The sequence below is a fragment of the Macrotis lagotis genome, chromosome X (assembly GCF_037893015.1).
Source record: "Macrotis lagotis isolate mMagLag1 chromosome X, bilby.v1.9.chrom.fasta, whole genome shotgun sequence".
Taxonomy (NCBI): Eukaryota; Metazoa; Chordata; class Mammalia; order Peramelemorphia; family Peramelidae; genus Macrotis; species Macrotis lagotis.
Window position 1 is genome coordinate 167,801,396 of NC_133666.1, and position 17,076 is coordinate 167,818,471.

The following is a 17,076-nucleotide window of genomic DNA, read 5'->3' on the forward strand; positions in this document are numbered from 1 at the left end:
AAAACTTAGGTAACTATTTTTATAGAAGTTGTCAGCCTCTGATCACTCAGGTACATGGGCAGAGTTTGGATTCCAATCAATATTCCTTTCTTAAAAAAAAAAAAGGGTATCCTCCTTTGTGTGAAGACTTACCTAATCCAAAAGGTCACCATAATCCAAGTTGTCAAGTTCAGTATGCAAATGGTCAATGTATTGGTTGATTTCCTTCACTCGTTTTCTGTTCCTATTGAGTTCATCTTCATGAACCTGAGATTTAAAAGCATTAATGATTATGTTAAAAATTTCTTTTTTTTAAAAGTGTCTGTGTCCAATTTATGAATAAAGAAGTGACTGATAAAAATGTTACATGGTTAATATTTTTCTTATATATTTTGATGAAAAATCATGCAAGATGAGTATGCTTTTTCTTAATATTCTTATCTGTTCAATTCTGTACAACTTAGAATGAGTTAAAAATACTATCCCTAGGAGACTAAAAATTAGTTTATTTTTTATGTTTTATGTTTTTATTTATGGAGGCAAGGAGTGGGAGATAAGCAATCAATATGACTTTCTAGGTAAATTTTCAGTTCCTTTCTCTCTGGTCTGTAGTTGAAAAATAAAAGTTTACCTGACGCAACAGGATTACAATTTACTTACCTTATCAACTACAGCTGAACACCAATTGGTAACGTTAGTTATTAAGTCGTCTTCTCTGTTGTCTATCTTCAGAAGATGGATGTCATGTGATGCTCCAACTGCATTAACAACTGTATCTTTGTCAGAAAAAAGCTAGTGAATAAAATTGGTCAAATATGGGATATATTTTAATAAACATGGTCAAAACCAGAGCTTAATACAAAGAGAAGAAATTCATTCAGTATTGATAGAACCAGCCCTGTGGTAAGCCAGTTTGACAGCTGCCAATTAGAAAAAGCTGTCTTTATCTTTACAGAGAAGACCTGAGTTCAAATATTACCTCAGGCACTTCCTATCTATGTGATCCTGAGCATAGCATTTAACCTGTGTCTACCTCAGTTTCTTCACATGTGAAAGCAGAATCAGTTTGGCACCTTCCTCTCAAGATCAAATGAGCTGATAATTGTAAAGTCCTTACACAGTGCCTGGCATCACTGTATAAATGGTGGCTATTATTATTATTATATTTTATTTAGTGTGTTTTGATGTTAGATTATCAAAATCTTTTAAATGTGATCAAAGATTTAAGTATATAATATTGCAAATGATGGAAACAGTAATAGTATAATTAAAAAAGATTAAATTTGCAATCTGTACTTCAATGACTTTACAGCTTGCCAATTTGTATGACTTTGAGTTGGTCACTTCAGTTTTTTTGGTTTATTTTCTTTCTGTACAGTGAAGGGGAAGGACAAGAGCCTACTCCCTGCATGATTTTAGATTAAAAGCTTTTCATCTTTCTGGAGCTGAGTAGCGAATGATGCTGTTAAATAGATATTCCTTGATGTTCCCTTCTGGATCTAGATCATATGGTGGTAAATAGGTATTAGTTAGTAGTAGACGTTTTTTCCTTCAATGATAAAAACATTAATAAAACTGACTGACCTCAACCCAAAGGGTTGTTTCATGGTGGTTCTTAGGTTCCGGTGATAAGCACAGTATGCTGAACACAAAAGTGTTTTGTAAATACCTTTCTTGTCTGTTGATTTTTTTTTTTGCTCAGATGCTAGTATGTAGGTCATTCAATTTAGGTGAGCAAATTATACTGAATTATACTGAAAAATTGCCTTTTTCTTTGACTGAACAGGTTAATGTATGATCTCTAAGAATATGATGCCATATGGAAATTTTGTCTGCCCTTGACTTGGCAGAGAGTAATACTCAAATATCCCAGTACTCATGTGCATTTCCTGATTTCATAGTTTGGAAGTTCTCTCCAGTGTTTCAGGTCACTGAAACAATTCAAGTCACTGAAACAAAAGCCCACAGCTTTTGTCCATGTCCTCCTATAAGTCTAGATTTAGTATGGGCTAGCAGAGGGGATTAGAGACAGTCCACCCAACAAGGAGAGGGAACCTTCCATGGTTCTTGACCTAGCAAAGATCCCAGTGAAGTTCTTAGATTATCCCCATTCTTCCTTGCTCTCACCATATAAATCCATTTTTTTTGTTTGTATTTTTCTTCATGATACCCTTTACTCCAGTTCTTTAAGGTTACTAATTTGTTAAATGCTGCACTTTTCTTATATCTATCATGTACCTTTCCAAGGATACTCATTTTAAATTGATAGACTGGTGTTCTACAATGAACAGCCACACACTAGTAGAATATTTATATTTTAAAAAAAAACCAGACATCCCCCCTCACTTAATAGAACCTTAATCTTAGTGCTTGGGCCTGAATCAAGAAAGAAGTTGACTTCAGGTCCATGCTTCAAATTATCCAATTCCTTTCTCCTTATGACTGACGACTCCCCAGGCAGAAACAAGTTAGTTTGGTTCTAGATGCTCACTATCTCCAAACCTAACACCATCTGGACCTAGACTTGATAATAATAGAGAAACATGTAGAAAAACCTAGTTCTTCCACATACCCTAGATGAACTATAATAAAACTATTTTGTTGCATTAAAAAACTGGAAACAAAAGGGGCATCTATCAAATGGAATATATATAAACAAGATATGGGATATGTATAAAATGAAATATTACACTATAACAAGTTACAAAAGGGACAGATTCAGAAAAATTTGTAAAAGATGAACAGAAGCTGATTGAAACAAGCAACAGCAGCAGAATAATTTCTATAATAACAACATTATAAAGACAAAGCAATATGGTGGAATAATGGGAAAGAGTTTATATTCTCTCCCACAACTATTCCAACATAGTTCAAAGAAGAGTATCGGGCTGAATGAGGATCAAGAAATCTAAGAAGGAACCACAGAGGGTCATTTTTTTCCCAGCCCAGATCAGCATAGGAAAACAGCTAAAGACCTATGGATGTTGGAAATGGATCCAGCCAAGAAGGCCTATGCAAAGTTTTCTAGCACATGGACAGAAGATGGGACCTGGAGCTATGTATGTAAAGGGTCAGAAGGCATGTAACAAGGATGAGGTAACAGCTATGTTACTCTGAACCTTGAATGGGGTTTCTGAGTTTTCCATTGAAGACTAAACATATTATGATATATGATGATAGTGGACTATTAATAACATCTAAGAAAATTACTAAAGAGTTGGTTTCAGAGAAATCTGGTATAACAATGTGTGATCAAATGAAGAATGAACCAAGGAAACAGTTTCAATGACTACAACTGTAAAATAAAGAATGAGCATGCCATAATGCTTCACCATGATTCCAGAAGTCCAATAATGAAGCATGCTATCTCCCTCCTTTTCATAGAAAAATTACACACTTAGACATGTATAATTAGGCCAAAGTATAAATTTGTTTTGCTTGACTATGCTTATTATAAGAGAAAGGGTTTTTTTTGTTTATTTATTTTTAATGTGGGAGGGGAATAGCAGGAAAATTGTGGGCTAAGTTGCAAAAGAAAAGAGAAGAAAGTAGGTCACTGAAGCATTTTTTTTAATGCTTGAAAGAGAACAAAAGGAAGTAGGGAGGTAGTCAAAGCAGGACAGCTTTGAAACTAACATTGAATTTATTATATGTCTTTAAAGGAAAATGTTCAGAATGAAAAAATAAATTTTTAAAAAATTCAGATGCAAGCTCTTGACTTAAAAACAAGGGACTTATTATTAGATACATATGACCATGAGAAGTCTTAGTTCATAAAAACAATTGTCCTTTGTTCCTCATGAAGAATACTTGGGAAAGTAACCAAGCATAACTGATCAATCCACCCAGACTCCTAATCAAGTCCTCTTTCTAGTGAGAGGGCAAGCAAGGGAGGATGACAAGGAACTGCTGTTGCTAAAGGGCAATTGTCTCCAATTAGCCTGTTTAGAACTTGAAATCCATTTTCAGATACGTAATAAAGATATAGTTAAAATAGTATTATTAGTCTTATATCTTACATTTTTTCAGTATAATTTGTTCACCTAAATTGAATGACCCTTCTACTAGCATCTGAGCCAAAAAAAAAAAAGTGAGAAAGAAATTTACAAAACACCTCTGTGTTTAATGAACTGTGCTTTTCACCAGAGACACAAGGACGACCATGAAACAGCCTTTTTCACATATCCCTTGGAACCTGCCAAATGGAGCATTCTTTTTTTTTGGGGGGGGGGGGAATAAGGTTCAAATAGAAACCTAAGTCTAGAGTATATGTTAAAGATCATATAGTTCAATATCCCACAAATAATATTCCAGAGTTTTTGTGTGCCAAGCATGAGATTTCCATATGAAAATGTTGATGTTAACATTTTCCCCTGAATATTAGTTTTAAGCCCAAATTGTGCAGGGACCAGGCCTATGATTTCATTGGTATAGGATAAGAAATTCCTGTATGGGGGCAGCTAGGTGGCACAGTGGATAGAGCACCAGCCCTGGAGTCAGGAGTACTTGAGTTCAAATGTGGCCTCAGACACTTAATAATTACTTAGCTGTGTGGCCTTGGGCAAGCCACTTAACCCCATTGCCTTGAAAAAAAAAACAACAAAAAAAAGAAACTCCTGTATGGAAACTGACAATGCAGGTCAGGCTAAGACAGTAGCCCTAAGAGAGTGAGTTTCATGGTCAAAGTCAGTATGTCTAAGAGGTAAAATTTTAAATCAGGCATTCCTAACTCAAGACAGGTTCTTAATATACCACACTGTCTCTCTTCATAGGAGTGTGTAGATATGCAATCAAAATACTACTATGTAAAGCACATATTTCTTTATAAATAATGTTTGCACATTTATGCACAAGTATAAATATATGTATATATCATGGCAGTTTGGAGCTCTAAGATGGGTCTAATTTTCTCTATTCTAAAATTCCTCTGATCCTCTTAATCCTAAATGTATATTCTATGTCCCAAGTCTAACATTTATGGATTTCATCAATGTGTTTCCAGCCCAAAAGCATTCTGTAGACAAACAAATTTGGGAAAAGCGTATCCATTCCAGATGAATAGTTTAATGACAAGAAAACAGATTCAAAAAATGTTCCATGTGGGGCAGCTAGGTGGCTCAGTAGATAGAGAGTACTGATCCCGGATTCAGGAGGACTGGAGTACAAATCCTACCTCAGACACTTAATATATTACCTAGCTATGTGACCTTGGGCAAGTCACTTAACCCCATTGCTTTGCAAAAACAAACAAAAAAGAAATGTTCCATGATTTGCACAAAGTCAAAATACATGTTAACAGTAGAACCAGGACTAGAAACAAAGTCTTCTGATGCCTAATCCAATGCTTCTAAATTATAGTCTTCCTTTTTCCTCTTAAGTAACTTACAGCCTGATTTTTGAAACACACTTGCTTCTTTCAGTCATCAGTGTCAAAAGACACATGTTCCACTCATGTAAAATAAGACTTTTTATATTATCTATAATATATATCCCTCTTTATTAAACTAGAAGTCTCACCGCTCGGACGTCCTCTGGCAGGTCTTCATCAAATTCACCCTTGACTACTTTCTCCAGGGTATTTATAGAGATCTCCAGAAGTTTCTCATGGTGATGATTTTCTAGGTCACGGCACTGGGCCATTGTAGGAGTGTAAGTTAAGCAAATAAGACCAAGTGATTATCATAATATGACTGATTGGTTATGACTATACTTGACAGTGATGAGAGAAGCAATAGTTTACTTCAGAGGGGCATTTTTCTCCCTAAAAAGGAGATTCACTCACTTCAACCAGGCGAGGTACTCAGTTAAAATTCTGAACTTGAAATACTGTTCTTTAAAGGGAAATCATAGAACCACAGAGTTCAACAAATATTTAATAAGAGGCACTTTTCAAATCATTGGGGATATACAAACAAAACAATCCATGCCCTCAAAGAGTCTGGAGAAGAGAGCTAATATGTACATAAATAAGAATGATGCAAGGTAATTTGAGTTGGGATTGAATTTTAAGTGGAATAAGGAGGGAAATCTTCATGGAGGAAGTAGTCCCAGAGGTGAGTATTGGGAGATGGGATTGAGAAAAGAATCCATTGCTGGCATGGAGCAGCTCATGTAAATAAATGCATGAAGGTAAGAGATGGAACATTGAATTCAGGGAATTACTAATTCCTGAAAAAGAGTAACATGAAATAAGGCCGGAAAGGTAAGTTAGAGGCACATTATGAAGAGGTTTAACTGGTAGGCTGGGGAATGTATTTTATGGAGGTCCTTGGGAGTCACAGGGTGGTGGAGTGCATGTTGTGAACAGTCCTATTATATAGGAAGGCATCTTTGGCAGCAATTTTGGTAGATGGATTGGGGAGACTGGAAGAGGGGGAAACCAATTAAGGGATTAAATATAATAGTTTGGGAGAGAAGCGATAGGAGACTGAAACTATCCTATCTCTAAGATAAAATATAAATTCTTTAGTGGGACACACTGATGAAGTGACATTCACAACTCCAGGGGACTTATGAAGCATGTTCCCCAGGGTATGGACATATGTTTTTGACTCTGGCCTCTATAAGCTTGACTAAGCTTTATTATGTTGGGATGGGGGTAGGAGGGTAAAGGAGTATTAGCAACAGAGATACCTAAAAAGAAAGCATTGAAACATTTTTTTTTTCAAATTGCTCAGAAGAAAACAGAAGGAAGTTCAGAAGAAAGCAAAGAGAATTAGGACAGTTTTGAAAGTAATGTAAAGAATTCTTTTTATGTTCCCCCCCCCCACTTTCCTTAGAATATGGTTTTTTTCCATCATATGCTTTTCTTTTAAAGCAAATGGTATAAAATAGATTTTCTTGGTATCATTATATAATCCACTCTTGTGTTTTGCTATTTGGAAATACTTTTTTGGATGTTTTAGCTCCTAATATAAAAATTAAATTTTAGGGGTGGCTAGGTGGTGCAGTGGATAGAGCACTGGTCCTGGAGTCAAGAGTTCCTGAGTTCAAATCCGGCCTCAGACACTTAATAATTACCTGGCTGTGTGGCCTCGATCAACCTTAATGGACTTGCTCATACCAACAGGGCAACAATCAGGCACAATGTTGAGATATCTGTGATGGAGAATGCCATCTATATCCTGAGAAAGAATTGTGGAGTTTAAACAAGGACCAAAGACTATTACCTTTAATTTTTTTTTTAGGTTTTTTGCAAGACAAATGGGGTTAAGTGGCTTGCCCAAGGCCACACAGCCAGGTAATTATTTAAAGTGTCTGAGACCGGATTTGAACCCAGGTACTCCTGACTCCAGGGCCGGTGCTCTATCCACTACGCCACCTAGCCGCCCCCTGCCTTTAATTTTTTAAAAAAATTTTAACCCCATTTGCCTTGCAAAAACCTAAAATAAATAAATAAATAGATGATGGACAGATAGATAGATAGATAGATAGATAGATAGATAGATAAATTTTAAAAGGAAAGAAAGCTATTTATAATCTGGTTCCAGCCCACCACCTTTCCAGAAGTATTTCATATTACTGCCCCCTATACACTAAGTTCCACCTAATATCTTCTATTTGCTCTACCTATAGAGATGTGGAGGAGTTTCCCACAGAAGTGGCACCTGAGTTGAGACTTAAAAAGAAACTAAAGATTTAAAGAGGTAGATATAGATATTATAATTTCCTGATAAAGATACAACCTGACCAATAGGTGGGAGATGGGGATAGGATCTTTCCTAACTGGGGGTTCCAAGCAAAGCTGGTAGAGAATCTCAATTATTGTTTTAATCATAATTTTATATAAGCTCCCTAAAAAGCTTAACTAAATTAGATCTACTTTTCTCCAGATAACCAGCTCTTCAGGAGGAAAAAAATTCATGACATTATTTTTCAGTTTAATCTGCATAATTGCTTGCAAAAACCTAAAAAAAAAAAAAAAAAGATTATCTAAGGGGCAGCTAGGTGGCATAGTGGATAGAGCACCGGCCCTGGAGTCAGGAGTACCTGGGTTCAAATCCGGTCTCAGACACTTAATAATTACCTAGCTGTGTGGCCTTGGGCAAGCCACTTAACCCCATTGCCTTGCAAAAATCTAAAAAAAGAAAAACAGATTATCTAATCTGCATAATTGACATTTTCTTCATAACTTTTTTTAATCTGGACAATCCACAAAACAATAAATCAAGAATTTCCTAATACCGAGATGTAAATGTGCATAACTAAAAATTTAACAACTGATTTTAGTACAATCTGGTTCGGTCCAGTTATACCCTGGAATTCCAACATACCCCTGAATTTAGGACAGTGATTAAAGAGTAGGAACCACTGGTGGGAGGAGAAAGGCAGAGTTTTATGAAGAGAAGCGAAATTAAAAATGCCAAAGGTGGGCACTACTCCCTGATAGATAGATAGATAGATAGAGAGAGAGAGAGATAGAGAGAGAAAGAGATGATAATATAGATGATGATATAGATATAGATTAGATATAGATAGATATAGATATATAGATAGATAGATATAGATATAGATATAGATATAGATATAGATATAGATATAGATATAGATATAGATATAGATATAGATATAGATATAGATATAGATATAAAACCCCATCAGATATCATCACTCTAATGGCTACACTGGTATTCCCAAAACCTACCACAGAGTCATGCCCATAATAGGTGCTCAATACATGTTTGTTGATTGAATGACAAGTGGAAAGAAAAGGAACAATAATTGAGACCTTGAGGAATAGTGGAGATAGAACTCATAGGTCCAAACCTTAATCAGACTCAGATCTTTTCCCTAGTACCCCTCTGAAGAGCAAATAATAGAAGCCTAGAAGGATTTGCATGAACTGATGCTGAGCAAGATGAACAGAACTAGAAGAACATTGTACCCCCTAACAGCAACATGAGAGTGATGATCATCCTTAATGGACTTGCTCATACCAACAGGGCAACAATCAGGCACAATTTTGAGATATCGGTGATAGAGAATGCCATCTGTATCCTGAGAAAGAATTGTGGAGTTTGAACAAGGACCAAAGACTATTACCTTTAATTTTTTTAAATGTTATCTTATTATGTAATTCTGCTATATCACATACTACGTGTTTCTTCCTTAAGGATATGTTTTCTCTCTCATCACATTAACTTAGATCAATACATACCATTAGAATGATGTAAAGACTAACAAACTGCCTTCTGGGGGAGGGGAGGAAAGCAAGATTGGGGGAAAATTTGTAAAACTCAAAACAAATAAAACCTTTCTAAAAATTTTTTAAAAAGAACAAATAATATTTCTTTAAAATTATAAACAGGGGCAGCTAGGTGGCGTAGTGGATAAAGCATTGGCCTTGGAGTCAGGAGTACCTGGGTTCAAATCCCATCTCAGACACTTACTAATTACCTAGCTGTGTGGCCTTGGGCAAGCCATTTAACCCCATTTGTCTTGCAAAAAAAAAAACCCTAAAATTATAAACAAAGCCACCCTATCTTCAAGTTTAAATTCAAAGCCCAAAATTTAATGCCCTTTCTACCACCAAAAACTATTATGAGGAAAATGGTTTTTTTTAATTTTTTCTCATTGCCATGTTTTGAAATCCAAATCACTGACTACAACATAGCAATAACAGTAAAATGTCAACAAATAACGTTATCTTGAGGCCCAGTTAAACCTATATTGAAGGCCTTCTACAATGATGTTCTTTCAGAATTTGTTGAACAATAGTATTTAACATGCAAGTTCTTTGGTCAAACAACTATTTCTATCTCTGTTCTCTATAAAATGCATAAGTATAAAAATTTGTCTTCCTTAAATAAGTGAGACAAAGAAAATATTTTTCTAGTAAAAAAGTCTCTGAAGGTAGAATTTACTCTAAAAATGTAATAGTTACTTTTGGAGCGGAAAACAAAATGACCATTTTAGAGTGGCATAGAAGCATACCAAACATAACCATCTGAGATAAACAGAAAATTTTACATTTAGACTTTAGAGACTGATTGTACTTTGCCTTACACATTAGTTTAAAACTGGAAGGGCAGCTAAGTGGATAGAGCACTGGCCTTGGGGTCAGAAGGATGGGAGTTCAAATATAGCCTCAGACATTTGATATATACTAGCTGTGTGACCCTGGGCAAGTCACTTAACCCTGATTGTCTTGCATCCAGGGCTACTTTCAGTCATTTCGATTCATAAGTGGCCACTGGACCCAGATGCCTCCAGAGGAGAGTGAGGCTGGTGACTTAGCACAGCTCCCCCCTCTCTCAAATTCAATTCACATGCTTATCATGGCATCACCTCCCTGATGTGGTCACCTTCAAGAATGAAAAGCAAATATCATCACCATCATTAATTTAAAACTATTATCTTTAATCTAATAAGCTGACTTCTGAATTCTTCTCAAATACGCAAATTGATCTGAGACTTCATCAATTTAAAAGTTATTTCCAATGTCACAGACAATCATAAATGTCCATCCTGTACAAGTCTTGCCCATGTTCTAAAAGTCCACCACAGGGAATCCATCTGGCACTTTAAAACAGAATGGTTAATTCTGACAAATCTTTGACCCATGAGGTAGATTTGATTTTTGGAAACAGTGCAAAGTCATTTAGAACTACAGTGGTGTGCAAATTAGATGGGACAATCTTTTTGATATAGTGATGGCCTTGCCCATGTGGGCCTACTGACACTAGGCTGACTCAGAACTTCTGACCTTGACCTCATGAAACCATATGGGCTAGTCTTCCCAGCTTGAATTCATTTTCCACCATCTGAGTGCTGGATTTTGTACCATACAAGTATTTTTCATTGTTCTCTTTTGTGATTTTAATTTTGTGGGTTTTTAAACATTAATTCAAAAGAATATGTGAAAGTAGTAGCTCTTAGAGTGTATGCTTCACCTACAGATGCATCACAAAAATCTCAGACTGATTTATCAAATTCTCCAACCTTCCAAATTACTGGCAAGGGTACCACCATTGTTCCAGTTTCCCAGATTTGCAACCTTAGCATCATCCTCAGTGCCTCTCTGTTACTCATTCAGAGAATCAATCAGTTGTCAAATATTATATTTTCTTTCTCTTCAACATCTCTTTCTGTCTCTCCACTCAAATAACCATCACCCCATTTCAGGCTTCATCACATTGACTAGACTATTTCAATAGCCTTCTGATGGATCTCCTTGCCTTGATTTTCTCCCCCCACCCCAAAATCCATCCCTTACATAGCTGCCACAGTGATTTTCTTAAAAATCATTTTGGTGTAGATAAGACTGTGTCACTATCCTCACCTCCCTCTTTCCCCCACCCAATCAATAAACTTCAATGGTTTCCTAATACTTTCGTGATTAAAAGTTCTGTTTGATATTTAGAACCCTTCACAACATGATTCCTTCCACCATTCCAGTATCCTTCCATTTGATTCCTCTTCACACACTACAATCCAGTTATACTGGTCTTGCCTTTGTACTGACTGCCCTTTATAAGTTTGAAGTTTTAGGATACTTGGCTTTCTTTAAGATTCAGTTCAAACACATTCTCTTTCAGGAGGCCTCTCCTGGACTCCTCATCTGCTGATGTTATCCCTTTTAAGGTTACCTTCTACGTATTCTCTAATTTGTATGTACTGATTTATGTATGTTGTCTCTTCTTTTCAAATAGGAGCATGATTGGGGTGGGGGACTCTCACACAAGGGTCTCATGAAGGGAACAGGCACAATAGGTTCTACCTGATATTGACCCCCAAAGATTGTGGTCACCTTCTTTTGGAAGTGCACAGTGCTGCAGAATGAAGGGCCTCAGATCTCCACTTTAGAGCATGCACAACTATTCTAGGACTGTTTCCTGTCTATTTTCTTCATAGTGAAGAAAAACCTTTAACTGGTTGCTGAGTGAGACCTGAATATGTAGAAGAAAATGCAGTAACAAGTCAAATTCATTTCTCATTTTCCAAGCAGTGAAGAAGGCATGAACTGCTATGGGCCTCCTGATTGACTCCACAGCTATCATGTGGCTTCTGTAGTTGTCCAGATATTCTTTCTAATTCTTAGATGAAGAGAATTGAGGACAGAGTGAATGACTTTGTGTATTCTGAAAGATCAGAAGAACTAGCAAAGGTCAGCAGTTATAGCTGCCCCATGCCCAAGGGGTGACCTGTGACTCAACACAGGAATGAGTTGATTTGGCAGCTGAAGTAGCCATGTCCTGCAAAATTATCCAGTAGTCAGATCTCACTCAAAAATTAATTCCATGATGGAAGACATGTTTGTAGTTCTTGCTTTAAATCTGAACTCATCTGAAGAACAGAGGGCAAGGCAGGCGTGTCCCATCTGGGAGATATGTTTGTCCTTCTGTTCTTGCTATATCTTTTCAGCAAATATCCTTTTATAAAAAAAAGCTAATTTGATATTAATTAGTTTATTAATATTGATGGAAATCAATGGCTAAATGAGAGTAGGAAGCTAATCAAGTATATTTAATAAGGAACTATTAATAGAACCTGAACAATTGATACTGGGGGAACACAATGAAATGGGGGGTTCAAATTATATAAGGAAAATGCCGCTGCCTCTCAGGACACTTCTAAAGCCCTTGAAGTAAGACTAATATAGATGTGATATGGATGACTTCTGGGGATCAAACGTTCTAGAGTGAGTGATACTTAGAACAAGGATCACAGCAAAGACTATTAGGATTACATAAAGAATCATCTTGGCCTCAGAGAAGAGATATTAGAAGATACCTTCCTTCCCCTAATCCTTTATGGAAGCTGGGGCTATGGCTGTGGAACATTGCATATAATATCAGAATTTTTTTCTTGCACTGTTTGATTTTATGGAATATTTCCTGTTCTTTTAAAAACAGGTTTTTATTGATATCTGTTATTTTTGCATTGCCTAGATTTTCCTCTATATCTTTCTCCTTTCCCCAGAACCATTACAAATAATTTTCCAAACAGGAATGAAAGAACAATACTATAAGAAAAAATTGAGAAAAATTGACATTATAAACAAAGTTTCAACATCCCAAACCCTGCTATCCTCAGCACCACAAAAGACTGTGGTGAGATGGTTCCTGACATCTCTTCTTTAGAGCAAAGCCAAGCAAACATTCATTTTCAACTGTTTTGTGGTGCTCTTTCTTTCCATTTACATTGTTGTAGTCATTTTATAGATTGCTTTCCCTACTCTGATTACTTCACTTTGTATCAGTTCATGTAGGCCTTCCCATGCTTCCTGGTATTATTATAATTTTTATGTTATATTATAATTTCTTACAGTAATACTCCATTACCTCCATTTAACACTAACCATTTTTCAGTCAATAGGCAGCTAACATTAAAAAAAAAGGCTTTGTATAACAAATCTTTTAATGTGACAATTGGAAATTGAGAGGATGTCTATCAATTGCAGAATATCTGAAAAAGTTATTTAATGATTGTGATGATATAGTATTGTGCTATAAGAAATGACAAGCAGGATGTTCTCAGAAAAACCTGGAAAGACTTACATAAATTGATGCACAGTGAAATGAGCAGGAGCAGAAGATCATTATACACAGTAATAGCAATATTATATGATGATCTACTGTGAATAATTTAGCTATTCTCAGAAATACGGTGATCTAAAACAATTCTGAAGGGCTTATGATGAAAGGTGTTGCCCAGATGATAAAGCCTGAATGCAGACAAAAGATACTTTTTCTTTATTTTTCTTAGGGATTTTTTCAGTCTTTTCTTTCAGAGTGACATAGAAATGTGTTTTACATGACTACACATGTATAACCTATGTCCAATTGACTGCCTTCTCAATGAGAGGAGGGGAGAAAGAAGAGACAATCTGGAACTCAACGTTTGAACAAAAGAATGTTAAAATTGTACTTACCTGTAATTTAGGAAAAAATAAAATATTAAATTTTTAAAAAGTTATGATAAATATTTATGTATAAATGGGGCCTTGGTACATGTTTTGCAGTGAAATTTCTGCATAGGATATGAACATTTTCGCAACTATGGATTTTAACAACGCCACTAAAAATGTATTCTTTTTTTTAAAAAAATACCTTTGTTATAAGGTCTGGGTCTCTGGGAGAAAGGATATAGGCAGAAACTGAGAGATTTAAAAACAAAATATATCAACAGAAATCTCTTTAAAAAAAAAAGAATACAAGAATGGACCATTTTTGTTTTTTTCTTTGTATCTCTAGAACTTAACACAGTGTCTGGAACATCCTAAAATTTTTTTGAAAAGTAAAAGTAAAGACCTTCAGAGGTACCTGGTAGCTGGAGGAATTGTTATTGATTCCTCAAAACTGTGACAGAGGGTTCTTTAAGTCAGACAGCTAGAAAACTATTTTTTAAAAATCCACTAAGGGCAGCTAGGTGGTGCAGTGGATAGAGCACTGGTCCTAGAGTCAGGAGGACCTGAGTTCAAATTTGACCTTAGACACTTAATAATTGCCATAAATAAAAAAAAAATTTTAAATCCATTAGCTGTTGAGATGAAGAAAAACCACTTGTAATGAGAAAGACAATGAAAAAACCAAGCTTCATAACTAGGGGGCCCAATTGTCAAAATGTTAAACATAGAGTAAGACCTTAGAAGTCAAAACCTGCCTTAGTAACTGTGAAGCTCTGAGTAAGTTCATTGACTTTTCATAATCTCATTTCTTTATCTATAAAATGGCAATAATAAAATCATCTACCTTATGGGGTTTTTGCAATGACCAATGGCATAACATATATAAAGCACTATGCAAACCTTAAGAAGTGCTACATGAATTTTAATTATTATTATTATTATTATTGAAAAATGAGGGGGCAGCTAGGTTGCATAGTGGATAAAGCACTAGCCCTGGAGTCAGGAGTACCTGGGTTCAAATCTGGCCTCAGACACTTAATAATTACCTAGCTGTGTGGCCTTGGGCAAGCTACTTAACCCCATTTGCCTTGCAAAAACCTAAAAAAAAAAGAGAAAAAAAGTATTTTTACTAATGAAATTAAATTTTTTCTCAAGGCTTTATGAAACTATAAGTAGAAGTTTCGATGACTCTATTAGATCTAGGCATCTTCATCAGACTGTAAAACATCTATCTTCAAAAAATTGTTTTGGAAATTTCTGCTCCAGTGCACTTTGAAGTCTTGTTCTCCATTGAGGGAACTGATAAATATAATGACATACTCAGGAACAGAACTGTTACAGATTATAGAAATTCTCAAATGGAGATGGATATTACAAAACAATTCTGTACATGTATAGCTGATTAAGAAATTTAGCCAAGAGATAGAGATAAACATGCTTTAATTGTCTGGGAGTTTGCCTGACTTAAACCTTATTAAAAACCTCTTTCTTACAATCAAAACTAGATTTTCTAATATGCTGAAGTTATGCTTGCTCTCTTGTGTCATACAAATTTGGTTTCGTGATGAAGAATTAAAGAATGTGTCAGAATCTTGTGAACTTAATGATAAATCATATTTTTTAAAAAAAGTCAATGAAGCAAAAGGAAGAGATGTTGCATTTAAAGATGTAAAAAAGTTGTAAGGCTTATTTAATATAAGTGAAAATTATTAATTAATTAATTTATTTATTTTACTGTATTCAATTTAGTTGGTGAACCACTATAAATCTGGTGAATAAGATCCATTATCAATCTAGGAAATGTTAGTATTGATAAGATTAAAAAATAAGGTATACTTATAAAAGTAATAAAGTTAGTTTCTTGTGTAGAATGCCAAGTTGCTCCATAGACAGTTTCCAGAGATAAATTGATAAATGTTAAATAAATTCTGAACAGGAACTATTTTTCGAACAAATAGTTTCCCACTATAATTCCTTTGGAAAAGATTATAATCATTTGAACATGTAACTTCCAATAATGGTAAAAAAAATTCATACCCTGAAAAACGGTATCTTCCCAAATACCAAGATCACACATCTTTAGCCAACTTAATGATCATACCTGTAAAAGTAATCTCAGGGAATCCTGCAACATATTATTATTTCATCTATAAACAATGGAAGAGACACCACTGAAAGGATATAGGCCTTGTACATTTTCAGTAAACACTCCTACCATGTCTATAATGTTCCTTTCAAAATTATTTATCGTTTCCTGTAAAGGACAAAGAGTAAAGACAACTAGAATTGATGGATACCAACTCAATTAATTCCTGAAGCAAAGTGAAAGAAACACATTCAACATGTTTGATAACTTCATTTGACCTTTATAAGTCACCTAAAATATTTTTCTTTATATAAAAAAATCACATTTTCTGAAATATTACACATATTTTTTCTGTGTAGCAGGAAAAATCATCTGCTATTCAAATGACAAGGAAATCAATATATTTCTTAAGGTTCAATTTTAAATATGAAGAATTGATTGAACCATGTTCAGTCATGTCTAACTCTTCATGACAATATTTGGAGTTCTCTTGGCAAGGAGTGGTTTTGCCATTTTCATCTTCAGCTCATTTTACAGATGAGGAAACTGAACAAATAAAGTTAAATAACTAGCCCAACTACTAAGTGTCTGAGTCTAGATTTGAATTCAGGACGAACAATCTTCCTGAATTCAGGCTACCACTGTACTACCTAGCTGCTCAATCCATCAACTTACTTCAAGTTACCACACTCATATTTATCTTGTGAAATATCAAGTCTTTAGGGTCTCCAATAGATTTTAAATATTGGAAGTTCTCATTTTAACTATTTACTTTTTAATTGTAAGCTTCTTATATTTTTCTTTTTGGATTTAGTAACTTTTAGCTGGAATTATAAAGTGACTTGTTTAGATCCTCCAAAGGTAAGTTCTATTTTTATTAGTCTCACTCAAAATGAATAGTTGGGCATTTTTCAGGATCTCTGATATTAAAAGAAATCTCTTTTCCATCAAAATTAAGATCTATATTGAGGGGCAGCTAGGTGGCGCAGAGGATAGAGCACCAGCCTTGGAGTCAGGAGTACCTGGGTTCAAATCCAACCTTAGACACTTAATAATTACTTAGCCATGTGGCCTTGGGCAAGCCACTTAACCCCATTGCCTTGCAAAATCTAAAAAAAAAAAAAAAAAAGATCTATATTGGAATAGTCATGAACTGCTCCCT

The 17,076-nt window shown here is 35.1% G+C and overlaps 1 protein-coding gene across 3 annotated transcripts in view; it reads right to left on the reverse strand.

Annotated features, from left to right (window-relative positions):
• Nucleotides 1–17,076, reverse strand: part of DRC3 (dynein regulatory complex subunit 3) — a 132,253-nt gene that overhangs the window by 22,900 nt on the left and 92,277 nt on the right. For all 3 annotated transcript variants that reach the window (XM_074208442.1, XM_074208440.1, XM_074208441.1), the window contains exons 10-13: nt 16,011–16,082; nt 5,497–5,619; nt 640–771; nt 133–246 (exon numbers count right to left, since the gene is read on the reverse strand). In XM_074208442.1, coding sequence (XP_074064543.1) covers nt 133–246; nt 640–771; nt 5,497–5,619; nt 16,011–16,082 — 441 coding nt within the window. The remainder of the gene's footprint in view (nt 1–132; nt 247–639; nt 772–5,496; nt 5,620–16,010; nt 16,083–17,076) is intronic.